This window comes from Phasianus colchicus, chromosome Z, assembly GCF_987193195.1.
Source record: "Phasianus colchicus chromosome Z, bPhaCol1.hap1.1, whole genome shotgun sequence".
Taxonomy (NCBI): Eukaryota; Metazoa; Chordata; class Aves; order Galliformes; family Phasianidae; genus Phasianus; species Phasianus colchicus.
The window spans coordinates 49,832,114-49,854,704 of NC_143476.1; the positions used below are offsets into that span (position 1 = coordinate 49,832,114).

The following is a 22,591-nucleotide window of genomic DNA, read 5'->3' on the forward strand; positions in this document are numbered from 1 at the left end:
TGTGTGTGGATGACAGTGGAATATCATCTTCATATTTGTACGAAATCTAGAAATTTGAATGAAATTGTAAATGAAATTCTAAGTTTAATAGTTACTGGATTAGCAACATCCAAGTGTCCTTATGCTGCAGTTCAACATGGCATGGAGTACTGCAATACAACGTTCCAGAACAATAGGGAACAACTGTCAAAGATTTTAACAATAGGGAAAGAGAAGCACCATCTGTGTCAGGATACAAGAGCAGAGATGAAGTCTCTCATCAAGAATAATTTATGTTTCACAAGCATCAAACAGCCATTTTTGGCAGAACCACTCAAAAACATATTAGAAGAATAGCCAGAGCTAAGGAGTAAGCTTCAAGCTGCAGCTGAGGGTATTTGGCTCAGGTTCAGAAACAGGAAGACTGCAAGGAAAGGACAAGGCCGTGTCATCCTCAATGCCACACGAACTATTAGTTAAGGCAAGAAACATAGCTCTGTCAGGGAAGGGGTAGAGTGGGTATTAGGAAAAGGTACTTCATGAAAGGGTGATCAGGCACTGGAATGGGTTCCCCAACAACATTTGAAATCCAGGCTGATGGATTTCAAAAGGTGCTTGGACTCTGCTTGCAGACACGGGGTTTGAATTCTGAGTGGTCCTGGGTAGAGGCAGGAGATGTCCACAGTGATCACTGTGGACTCCTTCCAACTTGAGATATTTACTATTTTAGTTTGTAGTTTCTCTTGTGGTAAACAAATTTCTTCTTTAACGACTTAGTTCCGTCTTTACTTCAAAATTATTTTATTTCACTGACAACATCTCAAAAGTAGTTGCAAATAGCATTTCCTTACTGAACAAACACTTGTTAAAGTCACCTGTTAAAAGCAACTATGCTGCTCTCTTAAAATCATTTCTGTTTAGGGATATTTTTCAGGCATGTAAGGTCAGCTCTTTGTTGCCAGATAGCAGTGGCTTCAGTCTCTGACTCATGAAAATAATACCCCAAACTCAAACCAGTAAGCACTGTGTTTTATTTGCCAAACTCTCAAGAACTGCAACTTGTTTCTACCAAAGAAACAGAAAGTAGCTTTCACATCTCAAAGGGAAACGGACTCCTGATGGCAAACCATGTCATACAGTTTCACCAAGTTGCCAGGAAGAACTTGACACAGTCTCTACATATACATTTTTAAGCACTGTACTCCTGATCTTCATTCAAAGCCTTACACAGTTGAGTACTGCAAGCCTTCATACAGCTTTCACAAATGGCAGCAGGTACTAGGCCCTATAACAGAATTCCAGACCACTGTTATCTCCAGAGCTCACTTCCATTAATAGTTTCAAACATCTCACACACACACACAAAAAAATCGCATCAACTAGAACAGCTTTTCCAGTAGACTTGGACTCTTCCCACACCAGTACAGAACTGGTTTCTTTAGAGCTGCACCAAAGCTACATTGATAATACCATTCATGATATTTCTTTCAAGTTAAAGCAGGAAAATCCTCAGGGTCATCTGGATTTGGAGCAAAAATTTGTACCTATAGAGTGAGAAAGGAAGTTTTATAGAAGTGAATAGATTTTAAAGCATCTGAAAGCTACATATAAGTGCGCATTTATCCTGAAAAAATCCACTGTTTTATTTAAAGTAAATGCTTCATAACCATCTCTATCACAGAAATATTTTATCTCAGAAATTATGACTATTGCAGTTGATACAAATGAACATTTGCAATACTGAGTAGAACATATTTTGTAGTATTAAGGTGGGATAGGGAAAGAAAGTGTAACAATCTCACCCGCAACTTTTTTTTTTTTAGAAGAAACATCATTAAGTTGGTGGGGGGTTTTGTGTTTTTTTTTTTTTTTTTTTTTTTTTTTAAACTTTCTAAGGCTACTGGGTCCAGAGGAGGGCCACAAAGATGATCAGGGGACTGGAGCACCTCCCATACCAGGACAGGCTGAGGGAGCTGGGCTTGTTCAGCCTGGAGAAAAGAAGGCTGCGGGGTGACCTCATTGCAGCCTTTCAATACCTAAAGGGAGCCTACAAACAGGAGGGAAATCAACTCTTTGAAAGGGTGAGTGACAGCAGGACAAGGGGAAATGGTTTTAAGTTGAGGGAAGGGAGATTTAGGTTGGACGTCAGGGGGAAATTCTTTACGGAGAGAGTGGTGAGGTACTGGAACAGGCTGCCCAGAGAGGTTGTGGATGCTCCGTCCCTGGAGGTGTTCAAGGCCAGATTGGATGGGGCCCTGGGCAGCCTGGTCTAGCATTAGGTGGGATGGTTGGTGGCCCTGCGTGTGGCAGGGGGGTTGGAGATTCATGATCCTTGAGGTCCCTTCCAACCCTGGCAATTCTGTGATTCTGTGATACTGAATATGCCTGTAGTTTGTGATACAAAGAGCCTTTTTCATTCAGATGAAGCAAACACATCACACCAAATCTTTTCCATACCATTCTGTAAGTTCCCTAATGTAACTGTTTTACTGCTTTAAGTACAACTAACTGTAACACCAGTGATTATGAAGAATAAAGGTGTAATTTTTAGGTAAGCAGGTTTTCCTTTTTTTTCCTTCTTAAAAAGCCAGTGGAAGTTCTTTAGATCAACACTTTAGAAAGCAATTAAATTTGGATTGAATTAAAGATGCTGTTATAATTAGAGCTTATTTGCACATGTGAAATGGTCCCATTCACATACTGGGATGCCCACTGTTTACAGAGAGACTAAAGTTCTGACAGTTTTAAAAACAGTCTGTAATGTCAGTATCAGCTCCTCTGACAGAATAGGCGTACTGATTCAGTTTAACTGAATAGTTAGTGCTGGCAAAAAATAAATGGAAGCATGCAAACTTCATCTTTTAAGTTATTGCCTGAGCCGTTTACACACTATTTAAGCCACAAAGAACCTAACCTTGATGAAACTTTATAGAAAAGTCACAGCCCTCTCTCTTTTCTAAAGACAATGACTCAACGGTCTAACAAAGTATAAAGATATTAAGCCCATTTCTAACAAAGGACAGTGAATATATTCAGTCTAATTATGTTATCACATTTACTGTGTGATTTTATGACCACTACTTGTAGTAGTAGAGCATTTTAAACTCTTCACTTTGCAGACTACCTGAAAATCCTTTTTTAGTGTTTAAGTTCAAGTATTTTTATGACGAATAAAATACATAATGCCAAGCAGTGCAGAAGTTTAGTTCAGCTTCAGCTAAAATCAGTATTTTAGCAGACAGAATTTTCATTCCAGGTATAACATTTCAATCATTCTAACAGGCTGCAGAGGGAAGTGATGGAGTCCCCATCTCTGGAGGTATTTAGGAAACATGTGGCCATGGCACCATAGGAAATAGTCTAGTGAAGGGACTCCATCGATCAGATTGATAATTGAACTTCATGATCTTGAAGGTCTTTTTCAACTTAGATGGATTCTGTCTTCCTTGTATGCCAGATTTACTCATCTCATGTTCAGTAATTAGAATACTCTAAGAGTACTGATCCACAGAATGGAATACCTCTCCTACAAGGACAGGCTGAGAGAGCTGGGGCTCTACAGCTTGGAGAAGAGAAGGCTGCAAGGTTACCTGATAGTGGCCTTTCAGTATCTAAAGGGCAGCTACAGGAAAGAAGGAGACAGGCTCTTTAGCAAGGTCTGTGGTGACAGAAGGAGGGGAGATGGCTTCAAGCACAGGGAGGGTAATTTTAGGTTAGAGATAAGGAATAAAATCTTTTACAGTGAGGATGGTGAGGCACTAGAACAAGTTGTCCAGTGATATGGTTGATGCACTGTGCCTGGAGAATCTAAAGGCAAAGCAGCCTGATCTAGATGTGTTGTCCCTGTTCACTGCAGGGGAGCTGGACCACATGGCCTTCAGAGGTCCCTTCCAACTCTGAGGACTCTATGATTCTATACAGAACTGAAACTTCTTGCTCTATAGTAAGTCTTCAGTCATGTTAACAACTTCCTAATTTATATCAAACATTCAATGAGGAAAGAAATGTTTGTTGCATCCTTTCCTCTAGTTAACATTACAGTAGCTGGTAATCCAGCCTTTGGAAATGTATGTGTTAGAGTTCTTCAGCCAGAATCAGTATTTCATTTTAAGCAACTTGGTATGAGTCAGGAACTGAAAATAACCAGGCCAACATACTGTGAGGTGGGTAACAGTAACAAGGTTCTGTTCTCGAGAAATCCCTCCAGAATAGAGGGGGAAGAGGGAAAGGACAACCACCACCAAAAAATGTTGCCGAGCAAACAAAACCTACAGAAAACTTTACCATTACTTCTGGTTGAGGTCCTGTCTCCTCAACTCGTCTGCCACGGTCACAACCTCGTGCTCCTCTTGATCCATAGCCAGGGCGAAAAAGACTCCCAAAATTGATATCCAGCTGAGATGTTATGTCATTCACTACCCTTCGAAAAATATGATAATCATCTTCAAGCTCTCCCTTTTGTCTCTAGAAAAAACATATGGTTAAGGCTTGTAATTTCCATATACTGCCTTCTATCCTCCCTGACATATTTACATACACGCATGTATTACAAAATAAGCAGCAAAAAAATTAAGATGACATCTGGAATAGGAGGCAGTCTCAGCTTGCACAGCATTTGAACAAGAAGTGAGACAGCTGCAGCCTCGCAGATGCCTGGGTAGTTTTGTTTGCTCAGAGAGTCCTTGAAGCAAGATCTGCTGTACCAGCTCCACAGTATTGAAGTTTTCAGCAGTATAATCTATAAGGCTTTCCTAAGGAACCAGAGAATCAGGCCTAACCTACTTACTCCTACAATTACCTTCAACTAATGGTAACTAATGGTTAAAAGGACAGAAACCACAGCATTTGGTTACTAGCCGACATATATATATTTGTCTGTAGCTATGAGATTAACTCTTTTAACTCTCCGTATTCCTAGTGTATTTAAGATTGTTTAAGATTGCTTCCCACCATAATTTTAACATGCGTTGAAGTTAACATACCTGTAAACTTATCCCATACTGTAAAAAATCCCTCATTCTAAAATGAACTTGACTTGTCTTTGTTATGCAGTTTCTGTATCTCTTCTATGTTCATTTTGACAAGGTCATTTGGTAATGCCAGCCAAGAAAGTTTGGGAGCAAGAAGAACAGCATGCACTCCTCATATTTTCAGAACTTGTGAAAGTTATTTTCCCCAGTACATCCCCTTATCCCAAAGGAAAGGGCAATGGTATCCATGAGCACCAAAAGCCATGCTAAAAAGGATGCAGGCAGCTTCTGTATTTGTCTGCACCTGGAAGAGCTCAGTGACCTACAGTGATTATGACTTACAAAAAAAAAAAAGCTGCATGTTTCAGTGTTATGAGTAGACAAAGAATAGAATGTGTATTGCATACATGCACACAGACCTTAATCAAGGATCACAGTTTCATCATGCTAGGTTACAAGTACATACATATACTTTTGCAACCCTCAAAATCTAAAATCTAAGCTAGCAGGAATATAAGTGAATTCTCCTGCTTCTCCTCAGCACTTCCCAATCATATAAACAGAAGTCTCTCCTGAAATGTAGCCCGAGAGACACAGTGGAAAAAAAAAAAAAATGGGAGAAGTGGGGAGAAAGTATATCACTATAGAAGAAGGACTCCAGAGTTCTTCTAAGAAATAGGACCATAAAACTGGAAAAAGTATGTAATCCTGGTGCACAATGGAATCTGAGGTCCAGCACAGATGAAAAATTGACATTTAGCATCCAGACTAAGGATGCCAAAACAGATGCCAGTTTAACAGATCTGTGCAAATATATACTGATAATTTAGCAAAATATTATTCAAAAGTAGGATAAGAAGTGTTTATAAGATGAATTTATCTTGCGGCACTACTGGAGATCTACATGTGTAGCAGCAATAAGAAAACAAGCTTTGTTTTGCTAGGAGTATACATTTTAAAACAGAACAACTTAATATATTACATGCCTGCATGTAAAATATACCCCTACTTTGACCTGAGAGAAAAATGAACAGACAGTAAGTGTAAGGCAAACTTTAAGGTGCATACATGATTACAGTAACAAAGTTCAGATACTATTTTGGGTTCAGATTATACTAAAACTAGTGGAAAACACAGAGAGTTTCCTAACCCTCAGCATAAAGCAAAGTTTACAGAATTCCAGAGATAATGCTTACATCATCGCTATATTTTGACTTGTGAATCACCACTGCTTTGGAAGGAACAGTGGGTTCTGGCCTTCGAATGTTGAATTCATGCTTTGGTCGATTCTGTTGCTGAAGATTTTTCCACTCATCTAACGTCATTTCTTGAACTACTTCTCTTCCATTGGCTTTCCTTCAGCAACTCTAAAGGTTTATGGTTGTAAAGTAAAACCCGTTAGCTTATAACATGCCAGGATGAAAGAGAACGTTAATCTCTAAAGTAAGAAGAGTAAACAGAACACTTGGAATGTTTCTCACTAAATTATAGTCCTCAATTTTACTTACAAGCCATAGTAACTTGGTGTATGACTTTTACATTAACCTAACTTGTAAAATACACCTAGGGCCTGCTTGAAATTAGTCTTACAAGCAAGAATTGTCTCCCAACTATTGGACTAAGCTCAGGTATTTATCCAACCTTATTATAAGTTGAAGCATTGCATATTCTACAACAAATCACTCTGCCTTTTGGTCTAGAATATCACAACTCTGTTTCGACAGCGAATCTACTTTTAGCAAATACAGCCACAGTTGTGAGGTCTAATATTCACACACTGCTTCTTTGATTTCTTTTGTCAGCTTACACAGAGGCAGTGCTTATCACCTGCCTAAAACAGACAGATTAAACCCAGTACAGTTTCAATTTGTCACAAAGCACGATAATGCCGATATGCTAAAGGAAAATGTAAGCATATCAATCAGCTTCGCATATTTTTGAGCTGTGAAGACAGAAGACTATATCTAAAAAACCTTCAACATATCGCTTGACTATTCATTATGTCAGCACCAAGAAAGTGCTATAACTGTTTTAAACAGAACCACTTGCTACTACAGCACACTCACAGCATGTACCATTTAAGTTACCAGCAGAAAACAATTCCCTCCTAAACAGAGACAGATGCAGGAAGCACAACTCCTTTAATCATAATTGTTAAAATAATCAAACACTATAAACTACAGGAAAACCTACACTTTATGATTCCCAGATACTTAAAAACTGGTTCATCCCCTTTTCCCACCCCAAAGCTTACACATAGCAACAGAAGTCAATGTTCATTAAGTATTTTCCTAACACTGATTATTTCAGAAAACCTCTACATTAAGTCCCTTCTTATAGGAGAAATACAGCTTTCCTTCCTTCCATTGGATCCCAGGTTTCATATTTTTTCTATCAAATGCTGATTATCAAGAGCAGATTTTTCTAATATAAAAATGCAAGTTGTTTAGGTGCAATTTGGAAATTCACCTTCTTAGAATGTCTTGGATTGGAAGAGTTCTTGGAGATCACTGAGATCCAAACTCCCTGCAATGGGCATGGCTGCCACCACCAGATCAGGCTTCACAGGGCCCCATTCAATCTAGCCCTGAACTCAGAGACAGAGCAACCACAGCTTCTCTGCACAGCCTATTCCAGTGCCTCACCGCCCTCTGAATAAAATTATTTTTCCTAACATCTAACCTAATTCTCCCCTCTTTTAGTTTAAATCCATTTCCCCTTGTTTCATCACTACTGGATTACGCTTTATCACTCAAATTAAGTGACAGCACATTTAATCTCTAAAGTTGTACAAGCATGCTGGAAGAATATACATTTGCTGTGAGTGTTCTGACACAACATGCAAGCACGCAGAGACGAAGAAAAAAAGAGAAAGAAAACTTAAGAATGTTTTTTTTTAATTAAATCATTCCTAAGTCAGTATGTCAAGACAGAATCAGTGAACACTAGGAAGTATTTTGTCTTTCTCTCCCTTTTTCCACTGTGTCAGTCCTCAATGAGAACTGTAGACGGATGGAAAACAGCTACAACAAATACTGAAGTATTAGTTATCAGTCTTTCAATCTGAAAAAGAAACTCATGCATTCAAGCAGAGCTTTAAAGCCAACTCAGTGCTACTATTTGCACTGTGAGAAGTAACGCATTTACCACATTTCCTAAAAATCCTAAAGACACACTTACTAAAGAGATAGAGTAAGTGATATGAAAACAAAAAAACAACTAAAATCCACAACAAATACACCAGGAATGCCAAAGAAGGAAAAATACTATCAAGCAAAAGTGTCAGCTCTCCAAACACAGAAACACTGGCAAGAAAAAAGCTCAGAAATATGAACTTTCTCCTACCCAACCTGCGCAAGATTACTGCAGGTAACCCAGACAAACAACCTTCAATCAACAGCACCTGTCTCTTTCCTATCAGAAAAACATTAGAAGAACATGCTTGAACCCTTGTTTGGAAAAGATGTCACTGCTGGTAGCATGGACCAAACTCTGAAGTGAGTGTCTTCCATGTGGGAATTTCTAAAGAGTCCAGAAGAGAACAGTAAGACATATCAAGTCTAATATACATGATCTACAGGAAAATCTTTAAAGATGGGCTGAGGAAGAAACTTACATAATGCTAAAAATGAATAGATTTCTGTATGGCCATGATGATCAGGGCAAGATAGTTGGGAGATAAAAGAAAAACAGCACTTAATTTCAAAGCATTAGAAAGACCATCAAGAGATAAGATAGGATCAATTTGCATTATACTAGTTAACAACAAAAAGGGAGATGGGCTTTTTGTCAAGAAATGGGAGAAAACATCACAGAATAAATACTAACTCCACAAATACCTTTCACAGGAATTGGTTAGATGACTGTGTGCTGCACTGAGCAAAAATAAAAATCCATTTATCCGAATTACCAACCAACACACATTCATTCTGTGAAGACAAGTTCAACAGAAAGTATCCGTGAGGACAGCTTATATAGCTATAGTACTTATATTTTATACTTGTTAGCTGCAGCAAAAAAAAAAAAAAATTACTATTATGTAATTTGTGATACTATATGCACCATATATTGATGTTGTTCAGACTTCAAGGAAATTTGAAGACATAGCAAGAAATAATTTACATTACACAAGTATTAAATACATTCTTGTCCTGCAATGCTTTGCAAATGGAATTAAGAATAGTAACATAGACACAGTCCTGAAGGCAAAACCCTTTAGATTATACAAGCTCGTAGAAGTCTTTCCAGAGATGCACTGAAGTTAGCCAGTATCAAACCATAAAGTTATACAGTATCTTGACTTGAACAGATTTTTCACAATTGCCAGGACTATAATTACTTTTTAAAATGATAAATCACACCAGAAAAGAGAATGAGAGAAGAAACAAAATCAAGTTTGGGTTTTTTTTTTTAAATCTGTCTCAATACCAGAAGTTGATCCTCTCCCTCTAATCTACCCTGGTCAGGCATCACCTGGAATACTGTGTCCCTTCTTAAGTAATACAACCTTCCCTAATTGCATACATATTTTTCACTCCTTATCTTAAAAAATGTGAAATCACCAAAATGACATTACTCTCAAAGACACTCGCAATGAAGTATAGGTTTAGGTTGGATATCAGGAAAAAATTTGTTACAGAAAGGGTTGTTAGGCATTGGAATGGGCTCCCTAGGGAGGTGGTTGAGTTCTCATCCTTGGATGTGTTCAAAATCCTTTTGGATGTGGGGCATGATTTAGAGCAGGGTTGTTAGAGTTACGATAGTATGGTTGTGATTGGATTTGATGATCTTTAAGGTCTTTTCCAACCTGAAAAATTCTATGATTCTATGATATGTAACTTGCATTTTGCATTTAGATTTGTGAGTTTCCAGAATAGTATTTACTGCACTGAAAAGATTACACTAAGCAGGTTTGTTCTTGCACTTTACTTGCTTCTCTGCATTTTACTGAGTTCAGCACTTTTCCAAATTAAACATTTAAAAACATGATAAGCAGTAGAAGCTCTCAATCTTTTTGACTCCCTACTGGTTTCTGAGATTTCTGTAAAATGAAAGAGACAAATGGCAGATTCTGTCAGATGCCTTTGCCAAGATGTAAACTTCAGGTCTTATGTTTTACAAGGAAATTATGTCAGGACATATCTACAAAGAGCTTGAATTGCTAGGCATGTTTACTGCTACAATGATGGATAAACTGGTACAAGCCTGAAAAAACTAAAGGCACCAGTAACTGATGAGAACTGCTTAAGAACCATTCTCCTATTTAACTAAATAAAACTGTCAAAATTGCATTGTACTTATCTACATTACCCATCTGATTTAAGTCCACTTGGAAAAACCTTTCTGGAAATCCTGTCATAATTCAGCTTCTTAGATTTTGTAATGTATAAAAAGACTTATCTGTATATTCGAGTTTTAAACTAGAAGGAAAGTTGTGCCAACTCAGCTTCTAACAGGTTTATATAAACTGAATATATAAAATAGTATTTGCAGCCTACTCAGTACTATAACTCAAGTTAAAAAATGAACCAACATAATTAAAAACAAGTTGCATCATTGGACAAAAAGGCTTCATAGCAATAGAAGAGGGCACTGATAATCTGTCACTTTCCACAGTTGAAAAGATATTCACAACATGCTATTTGCTCATTCTTTGAATTCTCTTTCTTGGACAAGATTGTCCAATTACTTTAAGCTAAAGCATATATTTCATCTAAAACAAATTTTCCATTAAGACTGATAAGTCTTGAAGTCAGAAAGCAAAAGGCAAAGTCCTCTTTCAGTTCCCCTACTTTTAAGGCTCACTTCAAGACCATAAAGGTCCTCTGTACATTATTAGTGACTGATAAATAACTAACTTAGAGAGTTTTATCTTAGTGTTCTTTGTGTTTGCGTGATTGCACAGATATTATGAATACTTTTTTTTAATTACTTCTGAAGTACTTTAGTACTTCAATAAAGCAGAGTGATTTTTATCCATTTCCCAAGTCAAAAGTGTAACACAATGCACAGCTCATTAAATCATCACCTAGTATTAGGAATGTAAGCATCAGTGGGTCATTCAAAACTGCAGCTGCATAATCAAGCTTTTCTAATACTTAAGAACCCATTTTCTTGAGACAAAGAGTCTCAAGAAAAAAGTACAGGGAAAGTTCCTTTTTTAAAATATCTGCAGTAGCAAAACTTCACAGTTCAAATTTCAAGTATGTTTCCCAGTACAAGTCAAGAATGTCAGTAACAGTAAACGGTTTCCTTTGCATTTAGAAAAAATTATTTCAGTCAGCTATACTTGTTTAGAGGCTCTCCTTCAGACATCGCCAGAGACTTAGTTTTTGCAGTTGCTTCCATTGGAGCAGTCAGTTCCACCTCACTAAAACAGAAAACATACAGTCTTTGTAAGTCATAGGAAAAACCTTGCAGGTCAAAACATGATGTATTTGGCAAAATTCCTTGGAAAGGGGAAAAAAACAAAAGAAACAAAACTCTAGAATCATAAGAAAAAGGTTCATCTAAGTGACTGTATGGAGTAACAAAATGAAAAGAACTGGAAAAACCCAATTTTCATGTACTTTTATTCAAAGATGCATGAAGACAATAACCCAATTATGAATACTGTTGTCAAGTACTGGTATATCTCTGATGCTTTACTTGCATTTTTTATTTTCCACTATTGAAACAGTAAAATTCATATTTCATTCTTAGAAGTTCACATTTTCTGTAACACTTCACTGGCCAAAAAGACCAGTAGCATACTTATTTTCATTCCACTGTTAAGGATGCATTATTTAAAATGTAACTTCGATGAATCATTAACAATTAAGGTACAGATACACTTCTACAATCCCAATTTAATCCACTATACATGACACATCGCAAGAAAGCATTGATATCTGTATTTGTACCTTAAGTAGTGATACTACTGAACAACAAAAAATAGCTAGGAGAAATAAGCAGGATCTCAGAATCCTCAGAGTTGGAAGGGACCACTGAAGGCCATGTGGTCCAACTCCCCTGCAATGAACAGGGACAACACAGCTAGATAAGGTTGCCCAAGGCCTTATCCAGCTTTGCCTTTAGAGTCTCCAGGAATGGGGCATCAACCATATCACTGGGCAATCTCTTCCAGTACTTAACCACCCTCACTGTAAAAGATTTTTTCCTTATCTCTAACCTAAGTCTGCCTTCTCCGCGCTTGAAACCATTTCCCCGTTCTGCCTCCACAGACCTTCTAGAGTCTGTCTCCTTTCCTGTAGCTGCCTGCCTTTTAGATACCGAAAGACCGCTACCAGGTCACCTCTGCTTTCTGGGCTGCAAGGGCACATTGCTGGCTCATGTCCAGCTTCCCAATCCACCAGTACCCCCAGGTCTATTTCAGCAGGGCTGCACTCAATCATTTCATCCCCTGGCTTGTACTGGTAATGGGAGTTGCTTCTACCCAGGTGCAGGATTTTGAATTTAGACTTACTGAACCTCATGTTCTCCTGGGCTCACTGCTCAAACCTGTTTAGGTCCTTCTGGGTGGTATCGCATCCCTCTGGTGAGTCAACAGCACCCCACAGCTTGGCGCCATCAGCAAAAGGTGCACTCAACCCCACTGTCAAAATCATTGATGAAGGTATTAAAGAGTATTGGTCCCAGCACCAACTCTGGGGAGGACATCACTCATTACCAGCCTCCCTCCAGACACTGAGCCACTGACCACCACCCTCTGGACTCAATCCTGCAGCCAGTTCTTTGTCCATTGAACACTGCAGTGATGCAATCAGAGAAGGCCACTAAGTTGGTCAAGTAGGATTTGCCATGCTGGTTCTCCCAGATCAGCTTCCTGCCTTCCATATACTTTGGCATAGCTTCAAAGAGGCAAGCAGTTATCAGGGGAGATTCAAGGCAAAAATAAAACTGAACTTCACTTTCATGAGCCTTACACAGTTCACACCATCTTCACCTTATAATATACAAGCTAGTTTTGCACAATTAGATAAAACGATATTTACATAACTGATCACTTGTTTTGAAAAGCTGGAATACTTAACCAAACTAATACTTTTAGTATACAGTATTAGAAGTCATGATCTTTCAGAGGAATTTGGAATATCAAGCCCTAAATCTGCTACCTATCAAAGGTGTTTTTTTTCCTCATCCACAACCATTTAGCCAGATACACTGAGGAAACCTAGAACACATTAACAAACATCGTGATGTAAGTGATAAATATTAAACTAGTTTTTAAAACAAAAGAATTGTGACCAAAGCTCAAAAAGTTTTGCCTTTTCTGTCTAACATCAGCCTTCAATTAAAAACTTCTAGATGAATGGTAATAAAAACTACTAAAAAGAATAACATATTAGTAAATGCAAAGAATAGACAAAAGCAGACTTTCTCAACAAAGTTTTTGATAATCCAAACACATATCAATGAATGAAGTAGACAACTGAAGTTCCTAACTTCTTTCATCTTTTTGACCATTAAATAAACAGTCACATTCTATCACTGATCCTGTTGTGCTTTAAAATGTTCTCAAGTGGCATAGCCAGCTAAACACCTCTGGAGCCACACAGAACTGTACTACAGCTTTGCAACACAGAATCTTAGGCCTGATGACAAAGTTTCACTTGGTAGTTGGCATTTTGTAGCAACATCAAATACAAGAATGCCACTTTCTTGAATATTAGAAAAATTAATAACTCATTTCAGTTAAAAGACAACTTTGTCCCCACTCAACTGAATTTTGGCTAGCTTTTATTCAAGAACTTTCATCATGCTTTTGCTACAAGTTCAGCTGTTCAGTAATGGAGATAAGTTCAGGAAGCTACAGAACAGCATTAATCACAACAATGAATAGAAAGCATAACTTTAACCTAAAAACATCCAGACTTTGATGAATAGAACACTGCCTACAGTGAGAACCAGACAATGATGGTGGACACAATTATATATTGTACATCATATATTTAACTGCTCCCCAGTTGCAAGCTCCACTTCCACCTTTTATGTTATCTGTTCTCATTCCACTAGAGAGAGGAAAGAGAATTCTTTAAGAGCTTTTTTTTTCCCCAGCAGAGTCCCAAATTAAAACTGTCTTTTTGGCAGCCAGTTTGTCTACAGAGAAAGGAATAGAATATGCAAGAAATTCTACCATAATGACAACTCTACTTTTCACTGAGAATAAGCACGCTCAACACTTACATTTCATCATCGTCACTTTGTCTTTTAAATTCCCGTTTTCCTCTGTAGTCGAAGCCATCAGAACTTTTTTTTTGTTCTACAGCCTCTTCCTCTACCTTGCATTTCATCTTTTCCTCTTCCACAAACTGTTGGCCTTTCACAGTCTAATTTTTCAATAGGTCTAAGAAGACGTGTAGTCAGAGTGCAAGAAGAAAAAAATCCTATGTTTACATTTGTGTAGCTGTGATATCAGTATAGGGGAGCTACTGTAAAATTTTTTAAATCTACATCTTTACATAATACAGTACGATTGTATTAGTTTTGGCTTAAAGTAAGAATTATTATACACAATAGGAATAGGAACTTTAGCCATTGATGAACAGAAATATTAGAGAAGTTTAATAAAACACTATAAAGCTGTCATGTCTTCAGTGACTTGAGTAATAACTCCACTCTCAAGTTCAGATTTATACGCAACTGCAAACAAGTTTTAAAATATCAACTACATTCACAGACAGTAAGAAGAGCTACACTCTTAACTGTTAGAAGTTTGGAATTATTCTAGTACCTAGAAAGAAAACAAAATTTGCATGTTCACTGTCCAAGTAGCAAGCAGTATAACAAAGGTATAGTTTCTATTGAAAGTAGTTTCTCTACTTTCAATCTGCACCAGATGTCCTACAAAATTTGGTTACCAAGTTCAGAAACACAGTATTTACATTACAGACTAAGGGCTAAGTTTTCATATCTTAGCAATTCTTAGTTTTGCCTTTAACCACTTAACAAAACAGTTCCAAATCAATCTGCAAGGAAGACAAAATTGCAGCTCTGCCAGACTCAACTAATTTACATTGCACCAAATCTACAAATTAACAACACTGTAAGTCACTTTTGGCTATGATATCTGCTTAAGAAGTTTAACTCTTTCTCTCTCCTTCCCATCCCATACACACTTTTCCTTTTCATGAGGCACCTCATGATCCTCTATATGATACATACCTCATAGCTGTGAGTTCTGCTTGACTTTCTGTTTCATAAGATGAGTATTCCGTGAATGATGGCCTCCATTCAGTTTTGTCTTGTTTCTCTGCTCTGCTAATGTCTTTTACTCTACAGTCTTCTTGTTTAGGTACTTGCTTCTGACCTAGAAACACATATACACACACACATTACTAAGAGTTTAACAATAACTGAATCGTACTTACTGTTGACTTAAGTGAGCTAAATACACCTTACAGACTTCAGCTTTAAGTCTTCAGTCCCAAATCCACCCCAACTATTAAATGCCCTGGCAGTTAATCTTACCAGACACTGTCTTTAAATATACATACTTTCCCTTACAGATTAGTGAGTCTAGCTTTCCTGTTGACACTGTTCAGCCATTTAAAAAACAACAAAAAACAAAACCACAACAAGCTAGAGAAATCACATTTTTTTTTCCCCCCTCACATGAAGTTACAGAAATGGAGAACCAAAATTGTTTTTCATGTTTTTTCAAAGATCTTTCTGTAGGACACAAGGAAAAGACAGAGAAGCTTCTTTGGAAGACATGAATTCCAAGATTGTTGCAGAATAAACAATGGAAAGATCATTTGAGATGTGTTAGCTGTTGATCAACGCACTTCTTGATAGATGAGCTAGATTTTCAAGTCTGAGCCTGTACTTCTCCTTCAAGCTCACAAATATGGCATACAATAAAATAAGGATTACCTCCTATTACAGCTCTAAGGAGAAGATAACTATTTAACACTGCCAGACATCAAGTTTAAACAACAGAAACCCAAGCAGTAAATACAGAGGCTACACCTAATTCTAAAATGTCACTATGTTCCAAGACAAAATGTATTTAAGCCTTCTGGGATTTTTCTGGACATTGCTGAGGTTGAAAAAACTGAGTGCAAAGGTACTGCGTATTGTAGAAGACAAGCTGAGGTTATCCATTTAACCTAAATGCATCCTGTGTAACAACAGAGTTCATTATGTACATCCATCCTTGTTTTCCCCAAATTCTCCTCTATTTAAGACAAAGTTCTCCAGAGGCAAGCAGACCCTCTCCTAGACATCTGTACTTACACTAGTAACTGCAGAAATTGGTTTAAGAAATCAAACAAGGAACTACAGAAACACAAGCCTCAGACCAGTGAAACTGTGCTCTTTTTTTCCAAAAGCACCTGTGCTGTGCTGAGGAAGTTACTAAATTCAACAGGTTAATGTACAAATTACAGTCCTGGTTAATGTGCTTTAGCTTCAAGAATATACAAAAACCTATTCCACTACACAATATTAATATACAAATGAATTCCTAGTTCTACAGAAAATGACCACATATAAAGATCCGATTTAAAGCTTGGCTGGCAAGCATGAAGTCTGCAACATAATCTATAAAAGTAAACTAAAGAACAATCCACTCAGAGAATAAGATAAAATTGTGATAGACGAAGCCTCTTGCTATGCAATAAGGATAGTCATGTCTGTACACAGAAGAAAGTTTAACTGGTTTTCTTTAAGCTACAGACCACTTGAAATGATACATTCTCCTTCCTCAAGGTTTGGATTAGCTCAATTCTTACAGAAGAAAGCATATTTTCATTCCCAAAACTAAGATTAAGTATCTGGATAAAGGGAAATTTCTAAAATTATTGGAGAACTTTTTATTAAAGCATACTAATTTGGAAAACTTGAAGTTATAAAGAACACAGAATGGTATACACTGTCTGCTATATGTACATCCCAACTATACCACCAATTATTCAAGCATTGGTTCTAAACTGAAATCCTAGTGTAGGAGAACAAAAATACTACTAATTTTTGAAGCATTTAATTTTGTGAACTAACACATGGCTAACTACATGATTCACAGAATAGTATCCAAAAAAAAAAAGTCTAGCTCCATCTACTGCATACAACACTCCAAAGAAAAATAAATGGAACTAAGACTCTGTTCTATTTGTTTCCCTGAGTGTTAGCAAGCAGTTACAGAGCTGCCTACCACAGCTACCCCTGTGGACAATTCTTCTGCCTACCTATCTGAAAGAATGATACTGGAATTAGTTTTTAAAAAGATAAGAGAACTGCAGACAGCATAGGAAAAATATCCCCAGAAACACATCGTGCCATATTAACTTAAAGTAGTAGCTAAAAATTCAGACAATTTAGGAACTGTATTCACAAGTCATCAAATGAAAAGGAGAGAAGAAAACCTTCTGGAGACATTAGCAACAAAGGTTTAGAGCTTTCAACTGAATTGAGTTTATTAGTGCATGATCAACAGGTTTAATTTGCCAGTCTTGCTAAAAGAATGCAAGCTCTGCAACAAAGTTTTTTGAATTAAAGAGCTGGCAAATGCAGTTTGGCCACCGTGCTAAGAATCAACTGAGCTAACATCAAGTGCTGCAGTACCTACAATGGGTACAAGCTCTCTGCATACATTTTAATAATCACATTTAAAAAAAACACAGTAACTTAAATTAAAAAGCCACAATCACATCATTAGATGGCAGGGAAAAAAAAAAAAAAAAAAAAAAAAAAAACATGTTTCTTTTGGTAGATTATGAAGTAGCAGTGCCTTTTCTTCATAAAGGGAGTAGCTGATCATTCTCACCCATTAAGTTCGCAGTCCCCCTGTAACTTTTTTGGCATCCAGAAGTTTTCTAACTGAATTAGAACAAATTAACTTTATGTCACGCAAGCAAGAAGACAATGACTGTAGCAGATGTACACAGGGAGGCCCAGGTCTCACCTCTCTCCACCACACAATCTTATTTCTCAAGGAAAATTAAGACACAAACATATAAGCATTCAAAATCCAGAATAACCACTTATAAAGGAGAAAGCACTTTTTATTTCCCTAATAAGAAATAACTCCCAAGCTAAGTGCTTACTCACTTTCCTAAAGTCTACTACCAAAGCCAGCAGTCTTTTTCCCTGTTCAAATTATCAGTAAAGAAAACCAAGGCATACATCTGATACCTTTACCTGCAGAAAGAAGGTTTCCTTAGTATCAAGGTAGCAGAAAATATTCAGTCCATCGGGCCATGGGGTAATACAGAGGATTACATTCAGAACCTGTATGCTCAAGATATCAATGGAGAAGTCAGAGGTGAAGATGGCTTTCACATACTTCACAGTCCTGGTGGACACCCAACACTACTTGTGCAACAACTTTTTCATCAAAGCATTGCCCTGCTGTTCACTAACAAATTCCTCTGCTTTCTGCTGGTAACCACAGCAGAGCACCCTGAAAATGAAGGAGACCTGGTGCTAAAATGAACGTTCATCTTCCAGGCAGATATTTCTGACAGTCATGTTTCTATCTCAGAAGTACCTCAAAAGACAACAGTCCAAAAAAACTGCCTAAAGCGACAACCTATATATATATATATATATAATTGTCTTCTACAAAGCTGCATATCAACTAGCATGTATTTGGCCCCACAAAGTCAAGTAATTGCTGCTGGAGCAGCATAAAACTAAAGGAATAGATGTGGTAGCACTGACAACAGCTTGATGGAACAATAATAGCTCCGTTGCAATTAGTACGTAATTCCCCAAGGTGTTAAAACTCACAGAATGGCTTGGGTTGGAAGAGGTTTCAAAGCTCACCCAGCTCCAACGCCCCACAGTGGGACAGAGGGCTGCCACTCACCATCAGCCTGGCCTCGAATGCCTCCAGGGAAAGGACATCCACAGCAGTGTTAGAGCAGAGGAACCAGAACCGAGGCAGGCAGCTGCCTCCCGCTCCTCCCTCGCGTTCTTTCTTAAGTTCCTCTGTCGGCGCTTCCCGTCCGCAGCACAGAGGCCCAGACTCACATCGGAGCAGCCCGACCGCCTCTCGCTCCGCGGGCGCTCCCTCGGACCCCCTGCACTCCCGCCTCCCGCAGCACCCGGCCCGGATCGCATCGTTCCCTCCGCCACCCCCCGAGGCAGCGCCGCCCGATCCCGTACCCACGCCGCTGAGACGCCGCCACTCTCCCGCGGCGCGGCGCCCCGTACCGAGCTGCGGCGGTGGCGCGGGCGCCCCGAGCTGCTTCCGCTGCTTCTGGGGCTCCCTCTTGGCGGTACCCCCTCTGCCACCGGGGCCGCCCCGCCGGGCCACCGCTTTGCCGAGGCTCTTGCGTTGCTGCTGGCGGCGCTCTGCCTCGCGGAGGTTGTCGAAGGGGCCCGACTCGTCGTCCAGCAGCTGGTAGAAGCGGTTGGCGACAGCGCAACTGAAGCTCACCTCCATGATGTCAGCCACCGGGCAGCCCATCGCCCCCTTCATCATAGCCGTAGCCATGGTCACGGCCGCTGCCGGCGGGTGTTAGCAGAAGGCGGCGGGGAACAGGCACCGCGCCAGCTCAGCGCCACGCCCGCGGCCACAGCATTCCCGCACGCACCTGTTTCCAGCCTTGCCAGCCAACCACACCCCAACCTGCCGGCCGTCCGCAGCCACCTCCTACCAGCGCTGCCGACCTCGCCCACGGCCAATCCTAGACAATGACAAGGGTGATCAACCAATCCCTGCGCAGCCTAGTCCCGTCCTGTTTGCGGCTGCAGCCAATTAGAATGCAGCGCACTGCAGAGCCAATAATTGCCCACTGACCAGATGGCGCGAGGGATGAATTGCGGAATGATTAAGGTAGGAAAAGACGTTTAAGATCGTCTAGTCCAACCGTCCTCCTGTCATTAATATTTCTCCACTAAACCATGTCCCTTGTGTACACATTTATGTGCTACATGTACACGTTTCTTGAACACCTCCCTGGCTAGCCTTTTCCCGCTTTTTCAGGGAAGAAACATTATCTAACATCCAACCTGAACCTCCCCTGGAGAAACTTGAGGCCATTTCCTCTTGTGCTATCGCTGTTAACCAGGAGAAGAGGCCAACTCTGCACTATAACCATCAGTCAGATCTTTGCGGGCAGTCATAAGATCTCCCCTGAGCCTGCTATTCTCCAGACTCAGCAATCCCACTTCCCACAGCTGTTCCCCATAAGACTTGTGCTTCAGATCCTTCACTGCTTTGCTGTCCTTCTCTGGACAAGCTCCAGCTCCTCAACATCTTTCTTTTTGTGAGTGGCCCAAAACATAGCACACAAAGTGTGGCCTCACAAGAGCTGAGTACAGAGGGACAATCACCTCCCTGCTCCTGCTGGCAACACTATTTCTGAAACATGCCAGGATGCCATTGGCCACTTTGGCTACCTGAACACACTGCTGGCTGTGGAGCCTGTAGCATTGCATGAGGTTGTTGTGACACAGGTGTAAGATCCAGCACAGGATCTTGTTGAACCTCATACAATTGGCCTCAACACACTGATCCAAGTTGCCTGGCGCCCTCTGTAGGCCTTCCTATCCCCAGACAGATGAACATTTCCACTTGGTGTCATCTGAAAACTTACTGAGGGTACATTCAATCCCCTCATCCAGGTTATCAATAAAGATATTAAGCAGGATGGAGCCAATATCAACCCCTCAGGACCAGCACTCACAACCAGCAACCAGCCGGACATAACTCCATTCACCATCACCTCTGGGCCCGGCCCTCCACCCAGAAAAGAGTGTACCTGTTCAAGCCATGAGCTGCCAGCTTTCCTAGGAGAATGCTGTAGAAGACGGTGTTAAAGACTTTACTGAAGTCTAGGTCATCAGCAACAGCCTTTATCTCATCCACCAGGTGACAGATCACCCAGTCATAGAAAGAGATCACGTTGTTCAAGCTGGACCTGCTTTTCATGAAGCCATGCTAGCTGGGCCTGATCCCCTGGTTGTCCCACACATGCCACACATGCACACACACTCAAAATGATCTGTTCCACAACCTTCCCTGGCACCAGGATCAGACTGGCAGGCCTGTAGGTCCCTAGATCCTCCTTATGACTCTTCTTGTCAATGGGAGTAAAACTGACAAGACTCCAGTCATCTAGGGCCTCTCCAGTTGACCAGAATCACTGATAGGTGGTGGAAAACAGCTTGGCAATCACCTCCACCGGCTCCCTCAGCATCCTTGAATGGAACTTATATAGCCCAAGGACTTGTGGCAGCCTGGATGGAGTAGAAGACTTAACTGTCTCTTAACTGTCTTAACTGTCTCCATCTGGAATCTCAGGGGGTTTATTCTGCTACCCATCCCAGAGTCAGGAGGCTGAAGTGCAAGCATGCACCATGCAGAGCAGCTTGAGAGAGTGAAAGACTACTTATTGCTTTATAATAGTTTTTGTGCTTTGAGGATGTTGAAGAGTGGGAGGAAACAGACAGAGAGAGGATACATTGGGTGTTCCCAGCAGGAGGCATAGGATAGACTTGGAGTGCTATAGAGGTTCTAACGTGCTTCTTTCTGCTTGGAACTGCAGTGGCAATAAAGTTTCTGCACCTCAACAAATATGTGAAGTAACACCAGGGAGCTTGCAGTGTAGCACTGCAGGGAGATGTACAGCTTTGACAGTGATAAGGCACTGGAATAGGCTGCCCGGAGAGACTGTCATGGATGCCCCATCCCTGGAGGTGTTCAAGGCTTAGTTGGATGGGGCCCTGAGCATCCTGATTTAGTGAACGGTGAAACTGTCTGTAGTAAGGGGTTGGAAATGGATGATCTTTAAGTTGGTCTCCACCAACTGAGACATCTGCTCCATTCAGCAGAAATACTGAGCGGAGATCCTCAGCTTCCACATACAACCCAGCCACATAAGACTATATCGTGGTTTTCTGATTATTTTCTTTGATTATTGGTATTCCACATCATAACATCATGTGGTGCACTGGGAGTTAAAGAGTTAATGCTCCAGGTCTGGGTACCTATCCCAGAAGAGAAGAACTAGATCCCCAGAAGACTATTTGCTGTTCTGCTATCAATTCTGCTCAGGAGGAACAAATGAAAGGCCTTGGTAGGTCACCTGACATCCCTTTCAATCATCTTGCTTGTATCTGTTGTGGGGGCCATCTCATTACAGCATTAGAGTAAGGCCTTTGGCTTTTGGACACTACTCTCTTTATATTTGATTTATTAGCTCCAACTCTAATTATATTGTATTATAGTGTGTTATCTTGCATTCCAATACTTTATTTAGTAAATAATTTGTTTCTCCTCAGATCGTTGCAGCTGTTTTGTTTTAGGCCTATCTCTCTATCCTTTTCCATTATCTCTTCCCAGGGCACAGATCTGCAGGTCCCTCCGCCCTACATGTCATGGAGCAGGGCCAAATCAGCCCATAAACAGTTGACAGACCACATGCAAATAGTCCCATTAACACAGTAGAAATATTGGCCAGAGCTGTCTGGGAGTGTCTTTATCACCTCTGATGCCCATGATTAATACCCGCAGCTCCTGGAGGCCCCAGTGCCTATCCACCCCACGTGCAGACCCAACATTCCTGCACTGCCTTGTCAGCTACAGCAATCCAATGAGTGCAATCAGCACGGCCTTCAGGGCTCCATGGCCAACAAAGGGATAATCAGTGATTTCTGTGAGGATGTTATGTTCCAGCATTCATGGATCGCTT

At 40.0% G+C, this 22,591-nt stretch overlaps 1 protein-coding gene across 1 annotated transcript; it reads right to left on the reverse strand.

Moving 5' to 3' along the window:
• Positions 1-1,175: 1,175 nt before the first annotated feature.
• On the reverse strand, positions 1,176-20,530 carry HABP4 (hyaluronan binding protein 4). Its single transcript, XM_090132161.1, is given in 9 exon segments — positions 1,176-1,523; positions 4,264-4,443; positions 6,146-6,289; positions 6,292-6,316; positions 11,239-11,319; positions 14,136-14,194; positions 14,196-14,295; positions 15,114-15,258; positions 19,107-20,530. Coding segments are annotated over 9 exon segments (1,074 nt in total). The 5' UTR covers positions 19,390-20,530; the 3' UTR covers positions 1,176-1,466.
• Between the last annotated feature and the right edge of the window lie 2,061 nt (positions 20,531-22,591).